Source organism: Diplotaxodon limnothrissa, linkage group LG10, assembly GCF_057381915.1.
Source record: "Diplotaxodon limnothrissa isolate DT_005_m linkage group LG10, D_limnothrissa_male_GT1.1, whole genome shotgun sequence".
In the NCBI taxonomy this organism is placed as follows: domain Eukaryota; kingdom Metazoa; phylum Chordata; class Actinopteri; order Cichliformes; family Cichlidae; genus Diplotaxodon; species Diplotaxodon limnothrissa.
Window position 1 is genome coordinate 36388499 of NC_140605.1, and position 20985 is coordinate 36409483.

At 44.2% G+C, this 20985-nt stretch overlaps 1 protein-coding gene across 1 annotated transcript in view; it reads right to left on the bottom strand.

Moving 5' to 3' along the window:
- tmprss15 (transmembrane serine protease 15) overlaps positions 1-20985 on the bottom strand; it is a 47973-nt gene that overhangs the window by 3166 nt on the left and 23822 nt on the right. Inside the window, exons 8-24 of the mRNA XM_085364770.1 lie at positions 18333-18442; positions 18111-18251; positions 17890-18039; positions 17690-17795; positions 13712-13856; positions 13488-13629; positions 10120-10209; positions 9870-9995; positions 9619-9759; positions 8859-8969; positions 8426-8549; positions 8108-8203; positions 4389-4438; positions 4237-4311; positions 4014-4158; positions 3738-3919; positions 3568-3660 (exon numbers count right to left, since the gene is read on the bottom strand). Of these exons, the coding sequence (XP_085220896.1) occupies positions 3568-3660; positions 3738-3919; positions 4014-4158; positions 4237-4311; positions 4389-4438; positions 8108-8203; positions 8426-8549; positions 8859-8969; positions 9619-9759; positions 9870-9995; positions 10120-10209; positions 13488-13629; positions 13712-13856; positions 17690-17795; positions 17890-18039; positions 18111-18251; positions 18333-18442 (2027 nt within the window). The remainder of the gene's footprint in view (positions 1-3567; positions 3661-3737; positions 3920-4013; positions 4159-4236; positions 4312-4388; positions 4439-8107; positions 8204-8425; positions 8550-8858; positions 8970-9618; positions 9760-9869; positions 9996-10119; positions 10210-13487; positions 13630-13711; positions 13857-17689; positions 17796-17889; positions 18040-18110; positions 18252-18332; positions 18443-20985) is intronic.

Sequence of the window (20985 nt, forward strand, 5' to 3'; positions counted from 1 at the left end):
TAAACTGGTGGTTAGAGTCCCAGTTAAATTAATTTCAGGACTGGAGTGGGACTCCTAAGAGTGCACACAAGTTCAGGGGTGAGAACCCCCCCCCCCCCCCTTGTTTTGGATGCAGGGCAAGGTCCCGCAGCGTCAGGTCATCTCAGTTAGCCACTGCCAAGACTTGGGACTTTGGTTAACGGCCAGTGGTCAGGGACCACTTTCTGTGCATTGTTTGAGTGAAGAGGCCGGGCCTCAGGCGTGACCACCTCAATGTAGAGTGGCGGGTGAAGTGAAGAGAGCCGAGAAAGTAAAGCTTCCGGTCAAGCTGCGGGAAACGCTTTTAAATTAATATAGGACTTAGAAATCTGACAGAAACGGGTTAATTGATCAGCAAGGTGAGACCTGGGCGTATAGGCTTTTAAAGTTGTCGAAATTGTGTAGGAAAACTGGTACCAGGGAAGATGATGTAAAGTGTGTTATGGAAATGGAAATAATGTATCTTGGCATTTGGTGTCTTTATAAACGTGTGAATATATAAGGGAAGTGTAAAATTGTTCTTTGGATGAATGGTCAGAAGTGCATGTTGTTTTGAAAGTGTGATAGAAAAGGGTGTGGCGTGTGTGTGAGAAGATTTGTTAAATGAGTTGAGTGAAGTGTGCTAAAATGCTGCTGAAAGGATTGTGTGAATTGTGCTGCAGAGCTGCGCTAAGAGAATGTTGACGTGTGTTGACAAACTGTTAATTGTGCTGAAGATTTGTGCTAAAGGAATTCTGCTAATTATGCTGAGGACTTTGATGCGAAGGATTTCTCTTGGTTAATGCTTGCAAATGTAAAGAGCTTAGTATATATATGTGTGAAGCTGTTCAGCTTGCGTGTGTGGCTGAGGGTGCATTCTTTTTATATAAAAATGAGTAGAATTACAGAGGGTACAGTATATAGAGTGTGAACATAAAACAAGAGTTCGATTAGGCTGTAGAAATTGATGAAAATGCAGTGAAGTGTGTGTGTGTCTGTAAGAAGCACAGAAGCACTGGGAGAGTGTGTGTGTCTGTGACAGGAAGTGAAATGTTTGTAGGCAGTGTGCAGGAAATTGCCTGATGTGTGTGCAACGTGAGAGAGAGAAAGATGTCTTAAAATCTAGATAGAAGAATTAGAGAAATGAAAGGAAATGATATTAAATAAATGTCTTAGTGTGTTAATACAGGTGCCCATGGACTTGGCTCAGCCTCGTGGAACAGTACAGCGGCCAGAACAAAATCATAGTTTAACTTAATTGGGACGACAAACAGTCCAGGCTTTGGCTGAAATTTCACAGCTTCACCGCTCATCCTGTCCTTATCCTGAGAAGAAGCTTAAAGGATGGTCAATCTCTTCCTGAAGACAGACAGAGCAACACCGTGAACTTGAAGAATTAACAGCAGGCAACAAACAGACAGCAGGACTGACCTAAAACACTGAAGGGTCCAGCAGAAAGTAATGCTTGAATAAAATAATAATTATTTTTGACCACACTGAGTCGGAGTCTTTCTCTGTCAGTAAAAGAATATCAAAGAACCGAATTTGATATGTGCTAACTTATCAGCTGCTAACTTAGTTATAAGACTGTAGGTGAGCATGATATCACTTGCTCAGCAGCAACATCCATTGCTTCAGTCTTAGCTGCTGCAGGTTAAACCACTCCAGCTCCTTTTTGCTTGTGTTAATGCTAGCACCATTTTGCTGTGTCAACCTGCCTTTACCATACTATAAGACTATTCCTTATTCAATTCAATTTTATTTATATAGCGCCAAATCACAACAAAAGTCGCCTCAAGGCGCTTCATAGGTACAGACCCAACAATCATATGACCCCCTATGAGCAGCACTTTGGCGACAGTGGGAAGGAAAAACTCCCTTTTAACAGGAAGAAACCTCCAGCAGAACCAGGCTCAGGAAAGGGCGGGGCCATCTGCTGTGATTGGTTGGGGTGAGAGAAGGAAGACAGGATAAAGACATGCTGTGGAAGAGAGACAGAGGTTAATAACAGATATGATTCAATGCAGAGAGGTCTGTTAACACATAGTGAGTGAGAAAGGTGACTGGAAAGGAAAAACTCTATCTCCTATAATAACACTTAGTTCACAGGTGACCCCTTTCACTCCGCCCACCACCTGTTTGACCTGCTGGTTGGTGCCTCAGGTCAATCAGCTCATGTCCCTCCAGACTCACTAACAGCTTCTTCCCCTGAGCCATTCGGACTGTTAACAAACACTATTCCCCACACCTTCTCCTGCCCACCTGCCCACCAATCTGAGCCATGGTCTGAGTAACTCTCATCACTCAGGCCACTAAGTGGTTAGGGCAAGTCCTTTTGCACTACTTTCAAGCACTTTGCAACTTGTTCTGTATTTTGTACCTTTCAATTGTTTTTTTTTTCTTTTTTTTAGGAAATATATTTCTCTTGATTGTTCCCTAATCCTGATTGGATCTATTTTGAATTGTCGGAATTACATCTTGTTATAATAACCAGTACAGTTCTGTTTCATTCATTCCTATTAAATATTATCTGTAGGGAGAATATTGGAGAATATGTAATTCAAAATACTATCTTCCAAGCAGAGACAGAATTTACAATTAACCTGAATAAAGCGTTTGTTTAGAGTTTGTGCTGCAGATGTGGAAGCATTGTACATCCCAATCCAGTATCATAACAAAACTACATTATTTTAGCAAAGAATTATAAGAATTATAATGTTACTGAATTTACGTTTACCCTTAGCCAGCAGTTTTAAATTTCCCTCAATGTCGCCCGCTCTGGCCCCTGGAGGACGATTGACTATGGTTGCCGGTGTCTCTAGCTTCACATGTCTGAGAACAGAATGACCAATTACCAGAGTCAGTACGCTACCTTCGGCTGCATCAGCTACAGGGGCTAGCTACGGGTGAATGAAGGGTGCGAAGCCGAGTCTCCAATTCAGTAATCCTGGCCTCCAGAGCTGCAAATATGCTACATTTGTTACAGGTATCATTACTGCCAAAGGAGGCCGAGGTGTAACTGACACAATGAGCAGGAAAGTGCAGGAGGGACAGGTGAAGAGGCCATGCTGCTAGCGAGTCGGCTACGAGCTAAGCTAAGATAGAGAATCAGTAAAGACACAGTGAGTGAATACTTTGGCTATAAATTAGGGAGTGAGTACACAGAGAGTGTGCTTCGGATGAAGCACGTGAAGATTATACTATGAAATAATTTATCTATAAGTTTTTAATTAAATTGCTACACAGACAAGCTACACAAAAACACCACTGTGTGTTGGAACCAATGACTGTATAAAACCAATGACTTTTATACAGTCACTGGTTGGAACAGAAACAGGAAGTGATACTCTACCGCAGAGAGCGAGAAACCAAGTAACAGCGCCACCCAAAAAGGTAATCATAATAATAAGCCTTAATTTAATTTAAATACGCAAGTTATAAAAGCATCCTCCCCCTGTACAGGTGTTATGAAGAAGTTCATTGGTAATGAACTTTATGATAGAGAACAGGTGGACCTGTACAGGACGAGACTGTGGAGGTCAAAGGTTGTGCAACCTGGTGCTTGGTTACCGTCAGTGTTTCGGCCCCAGCCAGCGATGAAACATTTTCTTCCTGCTGTGAAATTCTGACCTTCAGGTGGTAAACACACTGGCTGGACCCACTCTGAAACACACACGCACATTTATCAGCGCCCTGCAGCCTGCCTCCACCCATACCTGTGTTTTTGTGCCGTTACTGACGGGTGAAGTTGATTGGCTGCTGTAGATGCATCATGGCGATGTCGGCCTGTTTGGTCCGTCTGTTGTACTGCTCATTGAAGATGATGCGATCGACTTGTCGGGTCTGAACAGCCTCTGAGGTTTGATCATTCTGAGCGTGAAGACCGAGAACCGCCGACCATGATTGGAGGTCAACGTTCTTCCTGCAGAGACAGACGTGCACCTATGTCTTCATGTCCAACATCAACATTAACACTTGTTAGCGCCCCATGCAGGCAGCAGCTGTGAGCCTCTCACCCATAAACGCAGTGAGCCGCAGTCAGCAGCCAGTCACTGCCAATCACTGAGGCTCCACAGGCATGACGTCCCTTCCACTGAAGAGACACTATCCACGGCCATGCACCCTCCTCAGCATTAACCCCGCCCACCACTCGGCCAGCACCTGACAGTTAGAACAATGTGACTACAGTCAGGCTGAAACACGATCAGGATCATGGGTTCAGGTCATTCATACTCTCACCTTCATCACCAGGGGTCCTGTGCTCTGATTGGTCTGCCTCCCTTGAGACATTTGTGACCTGACGGACTCCACACGCTGAAACACGTTTCATTTCATACATAAACATAAATTCACTGAGCCTGAAACATGTCTGCACTTCTGAGAGTACTCACGCTGGTTATTACAGGCCAGTGACATCACTTCCTCTCTGTGGCAAGTTTCACTGTAACACAACAAGCATTAACATCCACAAAGAAGGTCATGAAAAAGACCTGACCCAAGAGCATGTTTTGTGAGGTCAAAGGTTAGGGAAAAGTGGCAGAGTCCTGTACATCATATTTCTTGAAAAAGTTGTCGCCCCCCCAGCTTCAGTTACACCTCAATGACCATAATCTCTATGAACAATTTCAGTCTGGTTTCCACCCCAATCATAGCACAGAAACTGCTTTGTTAAGGATTACCTATGACCTTCTGATGGCAGCTGATTCTGATCTCCTATCCATCCTCATTTTTCCTGGTCTTAGTGCGGCGTTTGATACCATTTCTCACAATATCCTGCTGAACCGGTTAGCATCCATTAGCATTAGTCATACCCCCCTTGCCTGGTTTGCCTCATATCTCTCAGACCGCACTCAGTTTATCCAATTGAAATTACACTCTTCATGTCTCTGTCCTGTCTCTGCTGGTGTGCCACAGGGTTCAGTATTAGGGCCTCTTTTATTCATCATCTACATGCTCCCTCTTGGTCATATATTCCAAAAATATAATATCAATTTTCATTGTTATGCTGATGACACCCAGATCTACATTTCTTCTAAACCCGATTCATCCCTCCCACCTACCTCCCTCTCAAACTGTCTTATTGAGATTAGATCATTGTTCTCCTCCCATTTTCCTAAACCTAACAGTAATAAAACAGGTTTTACTTGTTGGCACAGCCTCTATCTTAACCAAATCCCACAGTTTTTCCATTAACACTGAAAATACTTCCACTTACATAATATTAACTGACTCCGTCCCTTCCTTCCTCCCCATACTGCTGCCATCCTCGTCCATAGTCTTAGTACTTCCTGGACTGATTACTGTTGTTCCCTCTTATTTGGTCTCCCTAATAAATCCCTTCATAAACTTCAACTTCTTCAAAATTGTGCAGCTCAGGTCTATTACCCCAATTCTTCAGCAGCTTCACTGGTTATCCATAGAAGCCAGGATAAACTTTAAAATCTTACTTCTCACATACATTTAGGAAAACTCACCTAAATGTTCATCTCCTCTACCTAAAGGACCTTTTAGCTTCTTTTAATAATGCTATCAGAGATGCGAGGGCTGCCTATTTCTTACATTTGGTTACAAAGAGCAGAGGTAATCCTAAGGTGCTTTTTAACACCATTAGTGACATTGTTACTCCTGCTCTAGATGTGGCTCCTATTTCATCTAATGAAGACTGAACATTTTCTTTATTTTCTGCTTGCAAAGATTAATAACATAGGAATAACTTCTTGTCATTCAGCACCTGTTATCTCAATCTCCACCCCATCTTGGCCCGTCATCTTGGATACTTTCTCTCCTGTTTCACTACCTGAGCTGGTAAAACTAGTGAATTCAGTGGAAGCATCCTCTTGTCCTCTTGACACTGTACCTGCATCATTATTCAAAAATGTCTTCTGGTTATTGGTCCATCTGTGCTCACTCTAATCAACTCTTTACTGGCGTCTGGTATAGTTCCAGTTTATTTTAAAAAATGCTGCTATTCTCCTGCTTTAAAAAAGACCTCAGCTAGACCCCTCTGTTTGGAGCAGCTACAGACCAATCTCCAAAGTACCGTTAATCACTAAGCTTCTAGAAAAGGTTGTGGCTAAGAAACTTATAGCGGCTCTGGACAAACATAGCATTTTTGATAAGTTTCAGTCCGGCTTTCCATGAGCTCACTCCACAGAAACAGCTCTTCTTTGGGTCTGTAGTGACATTTTGATGAGTAATGATGCAGGAAAATACTTGGTCCTCCTAATGTTGGACCTCACATCAGCTTTTGACAATGTTGACCATCACATTCTCCTCGAAAGGCTTAAACACTGGGTTGGTGTATAGGGTACTGCCTTGGAGTGGTTCTCCTCATATCTACGTGACCGATCTTTTTCTGTGGTGGTCTCCGGTTTTAGGTCATCCTCTACCTCCCTTACTTATGGTGTCCCTCAGGGTTCGGTTTTGAGGCCTTTGTTTTTAATATATCTTCTCCCCCTCCAGCACATAATGGGCTCTTTTGAGGACATGTCTTATCACTGTTATGCTGATGATATTCAGTTGTACATCTCTTTTAAGCCCCAGGATTTATCTAAGCGTCAGCTTCTGAATGATTGCTTAGATTCCATCAAACGTTGGATGGCTGCAAATTTCCTCCAATTCACTGAGGGGAAAACTGAAGTCCTCATATGCGCTCCGGACAGATTTTTATCCCAGATAGTGAAAGCCCTTGGTCCTCTCTCAGTGTATGTTAAATCCTCTATCAGGAATTTAGGTGTCACTTTTGACTCGACTCTCACATTGGATGGGCATGTGAAATCTCTGGTTTGTTTTTATCTTGTTTTTATCACTTAAGAAATGTGGCTAAGTTAAGCCCTATTTTAACTTGCCCTGAACTGGAGATAGCTATACATGCATTTATTTCCTCATGCTTGGATTATTGTAACTCTTTGTTAATGTGTCTAAGCAAAGGTTCTCTGGATCGTCTGCAGGTTGTGCAAAACGCTGCAGCTAGGCTCCTGACAAAATCCTCCAAGTATTCACATGTGACACCATTGCTATTTCAGCTACACTGGCTTCCTGTTAAATTTAGAGTACATTTTAAGATCCTGGTCTTGACATTTAGAGCCTTGCATGGACTGGCACCAGCCTACATCTCTGATCTGCTACAGCCCGATGTCCCTAGCAGGTCCCTGAGGTCATCTGATCAGGGCTTACTTGCTATAAAACAGACTAAGATGAGAACTAAGGGTGATATGGCTGATTGTGACCCACACCCATTTTCACACCTTGGCTCTCATCAGGGGGTCCTTTTGTCCCTCTGTGGGGGGAAACTCCCACTAGGTTTAAATCTGGGACTCTCCACTATTTGACCTTAGAACTGAAGAAGCTTCTCGGATGAGAGGTGAAACGTCTTCAAGCAACTCAAAGAAGTCCAGGCGCTTTTCTTTCCAAGCTCCTTAGACTACGATGACCTGGATGACTGAGAACCTTCACAGACATATGGGTGATAGAGCTTCTGCCACTGTGGCCTCAAGACTCTGGAACTTTCTCCCTCATACATTAATAACTGTGGACTCTGTAGTTTTTTTTAAAAAACAACTAAAAACTCACCTTTTTAACAGTTTTTGGTTAAATTTCTGCCTGCTTTATATTGAGTGTTTTACCTTTTGATATATTTGTTATCTTATGTGCAGCACTTTGTGATTCTGTCTAGAAAGGTGCTATATAAATAAAAATTTATTTATTATTTATTTATTATTTATAAGTGTATCCAAAGCTTGTCCTTCCTATCTGTGTGATCTGCTTCATATCACCACTGTTTCCCGCCCTCTCAGATCCTCACCTCCTATTCATCTTGTGGTTCCTGCTGCTTGTCTTACCACGATGGGGAACAGAGCCTTCGGTTCAGCTCCCCAGCTCTAGAACTCTCTTCCACCAGCCTCAAGAAATGCAGACTCTCTTCCCTTATCTACAGCTCAAAACACATGTGTTCAAGCCTGCTTATTCGCTTTAGTGCTGATTTTGTCTGTTGTCAAGCAATTTTAACTTATTTTATGTATTTTAATAACTATTTTCCTTTTTAGTTTTTCTTTTGTAAGGTAACCTTGGGTTTCTGAAAGGCGCCCTAGTTCTGGTTTGGTTCTGGTACCTGATGTTGGTTTTCAGTGTCCCATCATTGCTGATTGTGATGAGAGCAAACGGCGAGTCTTGTGGCCGAGCCGGCAGGAACGAGGCCTTCCCGGACCTGCAACAAATACCAGATCTGAGTCTACGGGCCTCTTCAACATTTCCTGTTTCTGTTGGAACCTTCAGTCCAGCTGGAACAATCAGGCTCACCTGACAGACAGATGTAAGAAAAAATTAGCTGTTCTTCAAAGTTTCCAGGATTTCTGTATTTAAAAATCAAACTGTTTAACACTCAAACAGTTTGACTAAAGTCCTCAAGTTTCCAGAGAGAAGTAGTTACCTGTATCCGAGGTACTGACAGGTGAAGTTAGACAGTTGAGAGCTCCAGGTGTCAGTGCACACCGTGAACAGAGAAGAGACAATTTGAACCTGAAGCCGACTGGAACCATTTACCTGCAACATAACTGATACACAAATTTCTTAAAACCTGAAGCAGAACAGGTGCTGTGGACAAACTGGGGTCACGTGACTAATTTAAGATGTTAGAGAACTTCCTTGTCACTGTCTTTAGTGAACATCTGCTCGATGAGCTCATCCACCAACACCCACCAACACCAACCCACAAACACAAAAAACTCCTACCGACATTAAATTATATAAAATATTTACAGATGATTAGATTCTGTTTTGATTCACACACTTTGGGGGCAGCATGAAATCAAAATGACCTGATACTGTGTATTTATTATCAGTATTGATTATGAGTGACTTACCACATTTGGCTTCATCAGAGCTGTCGGGACAGTCGACCACACCATCACACTGATTGTTACCATGGATGCAACTTCCTGTCTGACACTGGAACTGACCATCAGCACACGGAGCTGTTCAAACGTCACATGAGCTGTCAGTAATCAATCAGTACATCTTTTGTCATGTTTACGTACCGGCAGGCAAGGAGAGAAGGACCCAAAATGCAGGTTTCAGTGAGGCGAAGTAGAACTCAAAATAACCGCTTTATTAGCAGGTAAACAGCGGACCAACTAAACTGGGAAAATACAAACTAACAGGCAGATACACACGGACGGAAAACAGAGTACAGAATGAAGGTGAGTAGACATTAACGATGCGACAGAGAACAAAGGTAACACAGGGCTAATATACATACGGCAGTAATCAAGGGATGAGGCAGAGGAGGGGAACACACCTGGGAGAAATCACAGCTGACGAGACAGGGGAATAGTAAACTGAGCACACTCACATAAGACACAGACCTTCACAATAAAACAGGAAACTCAGACACAGGGAACCAGACAAGACGCTGAACTGAACAGACAGATTCGCAAACAGACGGGGTGACGCCATAGACAGACAGAGATACAGACGCAGACTCAGAGGCAGACCAAAGAGAACTCAAACAATAATAATCATCATAATAATAAACTAGAAAATGATAATAATAAACTTAAAGCGCTGGGTCACCGACCCAGGACCATGACATCTTTGCTGTCTCTTCACGTGTGATGAGCTCACCTGGTGACCCCAGGTTGACCCCAGAGGTGAAGTTGGCTCTGAATCCTTTCCCAGAAACTGAACTGTCTGTATAGAACCACACTGTAACTTGATTGGCTGTTGAGAAGAAGTCATGGGTGGGGCCATTTCCTGTGAGGACAGCTGGGTAAGACAAAAAGAGAGAAGTTATCACTTGGGTCAGCGTAAAATTCACTTGGACGTCTTCTGGTGAGGATAAAGCTGCAGAGGATTGTGGGTAAACACAACCTCACCCAGTAAGGTGGAGTTAGGCCCCGCCCCATCCCGCACTTCCACCATATCACTGGATGCTTCAATGTCAAAGTCCAGGAAGTGGAGCTGAATATTGTGACCTTCCCCAGCATGCAGAGTCCACAGACCTGCAACAGAACAGCATTATGAGTAATTACAACCTGCTGCCAGGTAAAAACGTCACACGTTCTCAAGTGAAACCAGTGATCATGTGTAAATACAGGTAGGCTGAAAGCAGACAGGTTTACTCACACTCTGCCCCATTCCCATAGGATTCTGGGTAGTTTGGTGTGTTGAATGTAGAGTTTGGCTCCCAGAGGTCAAACGGGCCTCCACAGTCAGCTGGACCGATCAGAGAACAGAGGTAGCAGAGTATCAGCATCACAGGTGTGTCATTTGATTGTTGGTTTTTTCTCTGTGTGTATTACTGTAGGGTCTACCTTACAATATAAAGCGCCTTGAGGTGACTGTTATGATTTTGTGCTGTATAAATAAAATTGAATTGAATTGACTGGTACAAAGGACAATTGCTGACATCATTAAATTATCAGACAAAAGATTCAGTTTACCTGCTATATCTTATCTGTATGGAAGTATGGTTATTTCTCACCTAGTCTGTGGTGGGGGTTCTCAGCTGGTATGTGGGTGGGGTTTGTTTCTCACTGCAAGCTCTGCATGCAGCGCTGCGGGGGCTTTTTGTTTTCCTCTGCTGGGATAACTTGTTTGGACACACCTTCTCATTTAATAGTTTTTCTTTATTTTCATGACTGTCTACATTGTAGATTCTCACTGAAGGCATTAAAACTATGAATGAACACATATGGAATTATGTAGTAAACAAAAGTATGAAGTAACTCCAAACATGTTTTATGTTTTAGATTCCTCCAAATAGCCACCCTTTGCTTTGATTACTGCTTTGCACACTCTTTGGCATTATCTCAAGGAACTTGAGGTGACTGTATATCAAAAAAAAATTCTGGTACTCTACCAGAGGCCTGAGAGCTTCAGGGTCCTGCAGTATCTTACCTGTTCCTAGGACGGAGATCTCTGATGTTGTTTCTGGGATCTGTTGGAGCCACTCGCCCAGTTTGGGGATCACTGAATGGTCTGATAACCACTGGGACCACTGTTACCTTCACCCTCCACATCTTCTCGAGCTCTTCTCTGAGCCCTTGGTACTTCTCCAGCTTCTGGTGTTCCTTTTTCGTGACGTTGCTAAAATTTGGTATAGCTACATCTATCACTTGGGATGTCTTCCTCTGCATGTCTACCACCACTATGTCCGGTTGGTTAGCCATCACCATTTTGTCCGCCTGTATCTGGAAGTCCCACAGGATCTTAGCTCGGTCATTCTCCACCACCCTTGGGGGCGTCTTCTGGACCTCCAGACCATATTCGGCATAGATGTTCCTGTACACTATGCCGGCCACTTGGTTATGGCGTTCCATGTATGCCCCGCCTGCTAGCATCTTACACCCTGCTGTTATGTGCTGGATTGCCTCAGGGGCATCTTTACACAGCCTGCACCTGGGGTCTTGCCTGGTGTGATAGACCCCAGCCTCTATGGATCTTGTGCTCAGAGCTTGTTCTTGTGCTGCCATGATTAGTGCCTCTGTGCTGTCTTTCAGTCCGACTTTGTCCAGTCACTTTTAGAATTTCTGGATATCAGCCATCTCTGCTATCTGCTGGTGGTACATACTATGCAGGGGCCTGTCCTTCCATGAAGGCGCCTCCTCATCCTCCTCAGTCTTGGGTTTCTACAGCCTGAGGTATTCACTGAGCACGGCTGGGGCCATCTTACTGATGTATTTGTGGATGTTTGTTGTCTCATCCTGGACCGTGGTGCTGACACTCACCAGTCCCGGCCTCCTTCCTTCCGCTTAGCGTACAGCCTCGGGGTGCTGAACTTGGGGTGAAACCCTCCATGCATGGTAAGGAGCTTTCTTGTCTTGATGTCAGTGGCTTCTATCTCCTCCTTTGGCCAACTTATTATCTCAGCAGGGTACCTGATCACGGGCAGGGCGTAGGTGTGCTGACTTCTTAGGACTTGCCTGACCCTCTGCATGTGCCTGTTCATCTTAGCCGCTATGACACGAGCTTCCACGTGGTACTGAGGCAGGTTATTGGTCGGTAGTTGGAGGGGACCGATCCCTTCTTGGGGTCCTTGAGGATCAGGACTGTCTGGCCTTTGGTTAGCCATTCTGGGTGTCTCTTGTCAACTAGCAGCTGGTTCATTTGTGCTGCCAGGTGCTCGTGGAGTGCAGTCAGCTTCTTTAGCCAGTAGGTGTGAATCATGTCATGGCCTGGTGCTGTCCAACTCTTCATACTGGAGACCCTTTCTTGGATATCTGCCACTGTGATGGTTACTGGACCCTGTTCAGGGAGGTTGCTGTGGTCTGCCCTCAGATCCACTAGCCACGGAGCATTGCTGTTATGGGTTACGTCCTTCTTCCATGTGCTCTTCCAGTATTGTTCTGTCTCCAGCATGGTGGTGCTGTTCTCATATTGTTCCCCTGCAAATGAGAGTACACCTTGGCTGGTTCTGTGGAGAACAGCTGGTTTATTCTCCTGCCTTCGATCTCTCTGGTGTACCTCTTCAAGTGGGTGGCCAAGGCTGTGAGTCATTGCTTGGCAGTTTCCAAGGCCTCAGGTATGGACAGCTTGCTGTACTTCTTAGGCACCTTCTTCATCGCACTTTTCTGCAGCTCCGATAGTTGGCTAACCTCCCTCTGTGCTACCTTGATCTTAGCCTCTAGCCTCCTTCTCCATGCTGCCCCATGTGGCTGTTCAACTTATATCCAAGCATCTCATTGATCACTGTTGCCGTGGTGTAGATCAGCTTGTTAGTGTTGATAATCGTGGCTGTAGGTATCATCCGTAGTGCTGCATTAACATCATCTAGCAGACCTTCTGAGGGCACTTCATGTAGTCTTGGTAACTGGCTATGGGGGGGCCGTGGTTTCAAGCTTGGCCATGATCTTTCAGGTCAGTTCCTCTCACACTCAACGATCCTTCTTTTGTCGCAATTGGGGCTTAGTACCCAATCTCGGGTGGGGGTGATGATATCTCCCCCCTGACCTGGCATCCTGACTCCTCCTTGCCGTAGCATTTGTGTTGTACCTCGCCAATCTCTAGCTGTGAGAGCAGTCCCTTCTTTCGAATGTTGGAACACCAAGCTAATAGTCTATCTATCTATCATCCATAACTATAGATAGATAAATACACACGCCATCAAACGATTTAACTCCCTGCTGCAGGTGCGGGGGAGGGGAAACAGGAGGACAGAGGGGGGCGGGACCAACTAAGCTGCAGTGTTTTTTGACTTACAATAGTTGAAATGTGCAACAAACTTTGGCTGTCTGCATCTCATCAATGAGTATATTTCACTAGTATTCTGATTTATTCTTATTATATATTCTGTATTTATATATGTGTGTGTGTATATATGCTATAGTTTTATGCTAATGTTCGTACTCTCTCATTCCCCTTTATTTGATATTCTAACTCTGCAACTTCTGTCGGTGTTCTGCTAATCTAATCTAATCTGATCTAATCTGATCTAATTTGATCTAATCTGATCTAATCTACTTGGTATGGGGAGGGGGGGATTTTTTTCTCACCTGGTATGGGGGATGTGGTTGTTGGAGGTGGTACATTGGTGGGTTCAGGGGGGGCGGGCCCACAGGCATCAGAGGTCAGTGTGATGTCATCCAGAGCAATGTCATTCAACATCCCTCCTTTCTTCAGAGCTTCAAACGCCACCTTCAGAGGTCAGAGGTCATGCCAATGAATCACTTATTGATCACCTGACTGATCTGTGGACTTCCTGTGTGATTTCACTGACCATAGCCTCTGATGTCAGGTTAAGGGTCACCTGGCCATAGTTCCAGGTGTCGCCATAGTCACCATCTTTCTGGAATATGGTAACATCAGATTCCATCAGCAGCCGGACTCTGAGCTGGTGAACATCCTGTCCAAACATGTGGTACCTGCCCACAGAGTTATTCACCATAATCAGATCACATCTGTACGCTGATTGTGCAGTTTAATTCAGAGCAGCTTAAAATACCATGTAAGGCTGCCACTAAATTAACAGATTGCTTGGACAGGTTGAACACTTAGAAATGTAAAAATACATAAAAATGTTATGTAGAACTGTGAGGATCACTCTTCAAACCTTTGATCTGATTTAAATAAACACAAGGTAATTAGGAAGATAGAACCTAGCTGGGGAAAACAAAGCACAGGTGAACTAAATCAGACTAATGAGATAGGGGAAGGAAAGCAGAACACAATGCACACTGGACAAGAGACTATCAAAATAAGACAGGAAGTAATGAACACAGTGACCCAGGCCTAGAGACACAAACTTGACCAGAGACAGAAGCCAAAAACACAGAGACAAGACTGAGGGTACGGAATAGGAATACAAAGGACCATGACAATGCCAGCCCACTCAGCTGAACCCACTCACCTGATACCCTATTATTAGCAATCAAGAGGCGCTCTATCTTCAACCGGGTCAAGTTGAACTACAAACACCACCAAGTGTGGTTCAATTTCTTACTCTTAAAACCCCCAAATTACTATCCAAAATATACAGAATGCTTTCTAAAACAGATGAATCAATATCACTTCCTATTGCAAAATGGGAAGCGGATTTATCAGTTAACTTAGACCTAAACTTCTGGTCTCAGATTTGCCTAAAAACCTTTCATCTAATTAGAAATCCCAGTCTTCAATTAATTCAATAAAAAATACTACATAGAGTGCACTATACAGGTTATCGGATGTTCAAGATGGGTTATACGTCTACCAACAACTGCTCACACTGCCAAACCAATACACCGGACAATTATATCCACGCTCTTTGGTTCTGTCCACCAGTTCAGAAGTTTTGGCGCGAGATATGTGAAGACTTATCAAGAACACACATGCATCAACACTACAATGTCAAGAGAAAATCCACGGGCGTTCAAAATAACATAGGCTCTGACTCAGTTTATCGCTCTGGATGATCAGCCACTGTCAGTCGTGGAAAACATAGGATTTTGCCGTCTTCTCAGCATACTCGAGACGCAATATGAGATTCCCAGCCACCCATACATCACGGGCATAATGGTGCCAACACATTTTGAAAAGGTAAAAAAAACACATGCATAATCTCATGCATCAGGTTTCAGCCTTAAGTTTCACTACAGACATTTGGACAAGCAGTGTGCGCTCGATGTCACGCCTCAGTTTAACGGCGCAGTGGATTGATGAGGAGTTTGTTCGTCATCAAGTCACACTACATGCAAAGTCGTTCAGGGGCTCGCACACTAGCTAAACCATCGCAGCTGCTTTTCAATAGCATGCCCCAGATGTGGGATATATTGAAGACGTCCATCCACATAGTGCTCCGGGACACCGCAAAAAATGTGATAAAGGCCATGAGTGATGGTGAGCTGCCCAGCCTACCTTGTACTGCTCACACTCTCCAGCTGGTTGTTCATGAGGGCCTTCTGTCACTGAAGAGTGTTGCTGATGTGGTGGCAGTTTGCCGCAAAATAGTTGGACATTTTAAACATTCTGCTCTGGCCAGCTCCCGTCTCAAATACATTCAATTACAGATCAACCAGCCTGAGAAACGGCTCCAGCAAGCTGTTCAGACCCACTGGAACAGCACGTTTTATATGATACAATCATTGATTGAGCAGAAACGGGCTCTGGGAATATTCGTGTCTGAATATGGACTCCCTGATACGCTCATGACTCACCAGTGGACATTGCTGGAGAAAGTGATATCTGTTCTGGGTCCATTCGAGGAGTTAACTCGAAAAGTCAGCTCTGCAGATGCAGACATCACTCCAGCAGTCACAGTGCTCCACAGATTTCTAACAAGGAAGACTGATGAGGACCATGGGATCAAAGCAATGAAAGGAACCTTGGCTGCAGCTGTCAGGACGCGGCTCACTGATGTGGAGGAAAACCCACTCTATAGCATCGCCACTCGACTCGATCCCAGGTGAGTGTGTGCCTGTGTGTTTACCTTTGACTGTGTGTGACTGTAATTGTGTGACTGTGTGTGAATATGACTCTATGCAACTGTGTGTATCTGTGACTGTGTAGTTAACTGTGTGAGACTCCAGCGTTCAGATTGGCTATCTATATGTGAATATGAGTGTGTATGTATCTGTGTGTGACTGCAAAAAAATAGGATGCTAACCTATTGTCAGCTAACTTTTTTCTTTCTCTGTTTTAAATATAAACATCGTTTTTTTTCCAGCACCATAGCTGCTGGAAATGCCAAAGAGATTCTGCAACTTGAGCTGCTAAGGTTGCCTGGAGACAAGCAGGAACATCATGACCTGAATGAACCACCTTCAAGAAAAGCACGCAGTAACCAGCCCACTACTAGTCTGGACAGCATGTTTGATGAAATTGCTGATTAGGCACCAGCATCGGTGGGCAGAGTTGTGGTAGGTTCTAGTGTAGACTTGGAGACGTATCTTGGAGAGGCCGCAATTTTACGAGAAGACAAATCACAACAATAAAAAATGTTATGTGAATCTGAAAGCTGTAGACAGCACTAAATTGTTCACTGTTATTTTGTTTGGATATATGATGGATATTCTGCAATCATTTAACAGAAGTGTTTATTTTATTCTGAAACATAATTTTTATTTATTTTATTCTGAACAGAAGTGTTTATTTTTCAATCTGAAAGCTGGAGACAGTCCGATATAGTTCACTGATATTTGTTGTTTAAAATGTGGATACTCTGCAATAGGTTCATTAATGTTATGTCTGAAAGCTGGAGACAGTTCAAAATACTTTAGTTATTTTGTTTGTTTGTTTACAATATGGACATTTTGCAATAATTTAACAGAAGTGTTTATTTTTTAATTGAAATTTTATTTTTCTGGTCATTTTTATTAATGTTTTATTTTTTATCAGCAGAGAATAAAATAAAACCTGTCCTCCAATTCACTGAATTTTTTTTCATGTGTGTGGTGGAAGTATTGGTTTTTGTACTTGTTTTTGGCAAGTAGTCAGATCCAATTTTCGCTATTGTATGGGTTTAAAAAGATTTGTACTTTTTTTCTACAGTTCATCCTGGCTTTTTTAGTTTTTCAAAAGGAAGCTTTAATGTGCTTCTGTTGTGTAAAAGGTCTCTTTGTAGTCAACAGGTTGCCTTTGCAAGCGGTGTCATGTTTGCTGGAGTTAGATGACACATTTAAAGTCTGCATTTTTCTCTCTGAAGTTTGGCATTTGCGGGGCAAGACTAAAGCTAGGAAGATTATGATGGACCTCTCCCATCCCAACAATGGACTCTTCTCACTGTTGAGGTCTGGGAAGCGCTTCCGCTCCCTCAAGGCCAAAACAGAGAGAATGAGGAGGAGCTTCTTCCCCCAGGCTATTCGGGCCCTGAACCAGGTGTAGGACTGGACTCTCCCACACATCACATGACCACACGCACTCTGGTTTTTCTTCATGCACACTTCCTATAATTTATAATCTCTTTCTGCTATTTGCACATTTTTTTTTACTGTAAATTTCTAAGTTAAATCTGTAAATTTTGGATAACCTGTAAATTGTAAATACTGTAAAACCACTGTCATTTAATGGTCGGGTATTGCATTCCACAGCTACAAGCATTTCACCTCATGTCATACTGTGTATGGTTGTGTGTGTGACAAATAAAATTTGAATTTGAAAAAACTCGTTTGAATTACTTGTTCTCTTTTAAAGAACTGTCATCCTTGCAGGCTGATTCTACATAAATAGATGATATCACATGAGTGCCCAGTGGTGTAATTTAACAATGATATTTTGTTACCAGAAGCTCAGACACATGGGCTGCATGGATGGAGTCAGAGGAAGGCTGTCGAGCCTGAAGCTCTTCTCCCATTGGCCAGGACTCTTAGAAGTGACAATGTAGAAACCTGATGGCATTCAATACAAACTGATTAATTGGAGTCAATCTTTAAATCATACTGACTGATGATTCAGTAGTAATGATCTCCACGTGAAACTCACCTGAGCTGTTACCCAGCGTGTGGTCGACACTTGGGCCAGTTAAAGTCGGAAAAGTGGGGCCTCTGATTCGAAACCAGTCCCCGTTATCATCTTGCTGCTGCCTCCAGAAACACATGCCCTGCTCGAAGTTGCAGGTGAGCTTCTCCTCGTCTACACACAAAAACACATCAGGTAAAGGGAACGCTCAGAGAACTTGTAATAGTCTGTTTATCACATCTTACTTGACAGCGTGGAAATGTTGGCTGCACTGTACGTGGCTATGAACCCTGACAGATTGTTGATATCATCAGAGGTGAACTCCACAGTTGATTGGTCGGTCAGCAGCCACACATTTCCAGGAGAGGTGGAGCCTGAGAACTGAGCTGCCAATCATTAAAACAGGAGGTGAGCCATAGGGTTAAGGATAGCAGTTGTGGTCTGTTCAGACTGACTGTGGGATTCACCTGTGAAGACTTTGTTTGGTCCCACACCTTCATAAAGCCTCAGAGTGTCGCTGTTTTCTTCAGTTTCAAAATGAGGGAAGGTAACCTGAACTGAAAGTCCGTCATCAACCCTGAAAACAACACAACTCTTTATTAGTGAATGAAAGAGCTTGTTTTAATGTCTGTTTTACAAAGAACTCACCATTCATGTGTTGGGGTGTGTCTGTTACACTGAGTGTTATTCAAATTCAAATCAAATTCAAATTTTATTTGTCACACACACACAACCATACACAGTATGACATGGGGGTGAAATGCTTGTAGCTGTACAATGCCCGACCATTAAATGACAGAAGAAAAGTTTTACAATATTTACAATTTACTACAAAAATTTACAAATTAACTTAGGAATTTACAGTAAAGAATGTGCAAATAGCAGAAGAGATTATAACGATTATAAATTATAGGAATTATAGGATTATAGGAAATGTGTGGTGGTGCGTGTGGTGACGTGTGTGAGAGTCCAGTCTTATAGTGACGTATTTGGGAGAGTCCAGTCCTACACCTGGTTCAGGCCCCAAATAGCCTGGGGGAAGAAGCTCCTCCTCATTCTCTCTGTTTTGGCCTTAAGCGCTTCCCAGACCTCAACAGTGAGAAGAGTCCATTGTTGGGATGGGAGAGGTCCATCATAATCTTCCTAGCTTTGGACTTGCACCGCTTGGTGTAGATGGACAGCAGGTCAGGGAGCTCTGATTGAATGATGCGTTCGGCTGAGCGCACCACTCTTTGCAGATCTCGTCTGTCCTGCTTGGTGCTGTTCCCAAACCAGGTGCAGATGTTTGCCGTCAGGACGCTCTCGATGGTGCAGGAGTAGAAGTTCTTGAGCACCTTCAGTGGCAGATGGAAGTCTCTAAGTCTTCTGAGGAAGAAGAGACGCTGACGGGCTTTCTTAACCAGGGTGTTGATGTGACAGGACCATGACAGGTCCTGAGTGATGTGGACACCCAGGTATCGGAAACTGTCCACTCTCTCCACTGGCGTGCCACTGATGATGAGGGGTTTGTAATTCCTCGCCTGCTTTGTAGTGAAGTCCACGATCAGCTCCTTAGTCTTGCTGATGTTTAGGAGGAGGTTATTCTCCTGGCACCAGGTCTCCAGGTTCCTAATCTCCTCCAGGTAGGCCGTCTCGATGTTGTCGGAGATCAGGCCCACAACAGCAGTGTCGTCAGCAAACTTGACAATGGAGGTGGTGTCGGATGTGGCTACACAGTCATAAGTGTACAGTGAGTACAGCAGGGGGCTTAAAACACAGCCCTGAGGAACTCCAGTGCTGAGTGAGATGGAGGGGGAGACTTGTTTTCCCACCCTCACTGATTGGGGTCTGTCTGTGAGGAAGTTGAGGATCCACTGACACAGTGATGAGCTGAGTCCTAGATCCGTCAACTTGGTGAAAAGCTTAGAGGGAATTATTGTGTTGAATGCTGAACTGTAGTCCACGAACAGCATCCTAACATAATTCCCTCTGCCAGTGTCCAGGTGACTCAGGGATGTGTGGAGCAGGTGAGATATGGCATCGTCTGTGGAACAATTAGTCCGGTAAGCAAACTGAAGTGAGTCGATGGTGGGAGGAAGTGAAGAAGTGATGTGATCTCTCATCAGTCTTTCAAAACACTTCATCACAATTGAAGTCAGTGCTACTGGACGGTAGTCATTGTGGCAAGCGGGCTGTTGTTTCTTTGGAACAGGAACAATAATGGACTGTTTGAAGCACGTGGGAACCACAGCTTGGGCCAGGGAGAGGTTGAAGATCTCCGTGAACACCGGTGCTAGTTGATCAGCGCAGGCTCTAAGGACCCGGCCAGGGATTGCATCTGGTCCTGCTGCCTTCCTGGTGTTCACCCTCCTGAAGGTGTTCCTCACGGCATGCTCTGTGATGACGAATGCATTTTCTTCACTGGTGCACTCCGAGCGCGCGCAGCCGTTTGTTGTTTTAATTGCTGCGGCGTCGAAGCGAGCATAAAACGTGTTCAGCTCATCAGCCAGTGAAGCATCTGCATTCATCATTGAAGAAGCTGGTCGTTTATAGTCCGTTATAGTCCGCAGTCCTTTCCACAGGCTCCTAGAGTCGCACTGTCGTAGCTGTGACTCTAGTTTTTCCCCGTAGCTCCGCTTTGCCTTTCGGACCGCGCTGCGCACGTTGTAGGACGCAGCCTTGTATAGGTCCATATTACCGGAGACAAGCCCTTCATTGTAGGCAGCGGTGTGTGATCTCAGAGCGTCGCGGATGTTTTTATCCACCCACGGCTTCTGGTTGGGAAACGTTCGGATGATAGTTCTTTCTGCTGTGTCGTCCGCTAGTTTCCCGATAAATCCCACAACTGCTTCCGTAAACATGTTGATGTCATCAGAGCTGCGCCGAAACATGTCCCAGTCTGCGTCATCCAGTGCGTCATCCAGTGCGTCCTGCAGCGCGGCCACCGATTGGTCCGTCCAGCGAGCGACCTCCCTCCTGATTGGTGGTTGCTGCTTTAGCCTTTGTTTGTAAGCAGGTATGAGGAAGATGGCGGAATGGTCCGATTTTCCAAATGCCGGCAGGGGCTGAGCCTTGTAACAGTTCTTGAACAGGGTCTAGCAGTGGTCTAATGTCCTCGTGGGGCAGTTGATGTGCTGGTGA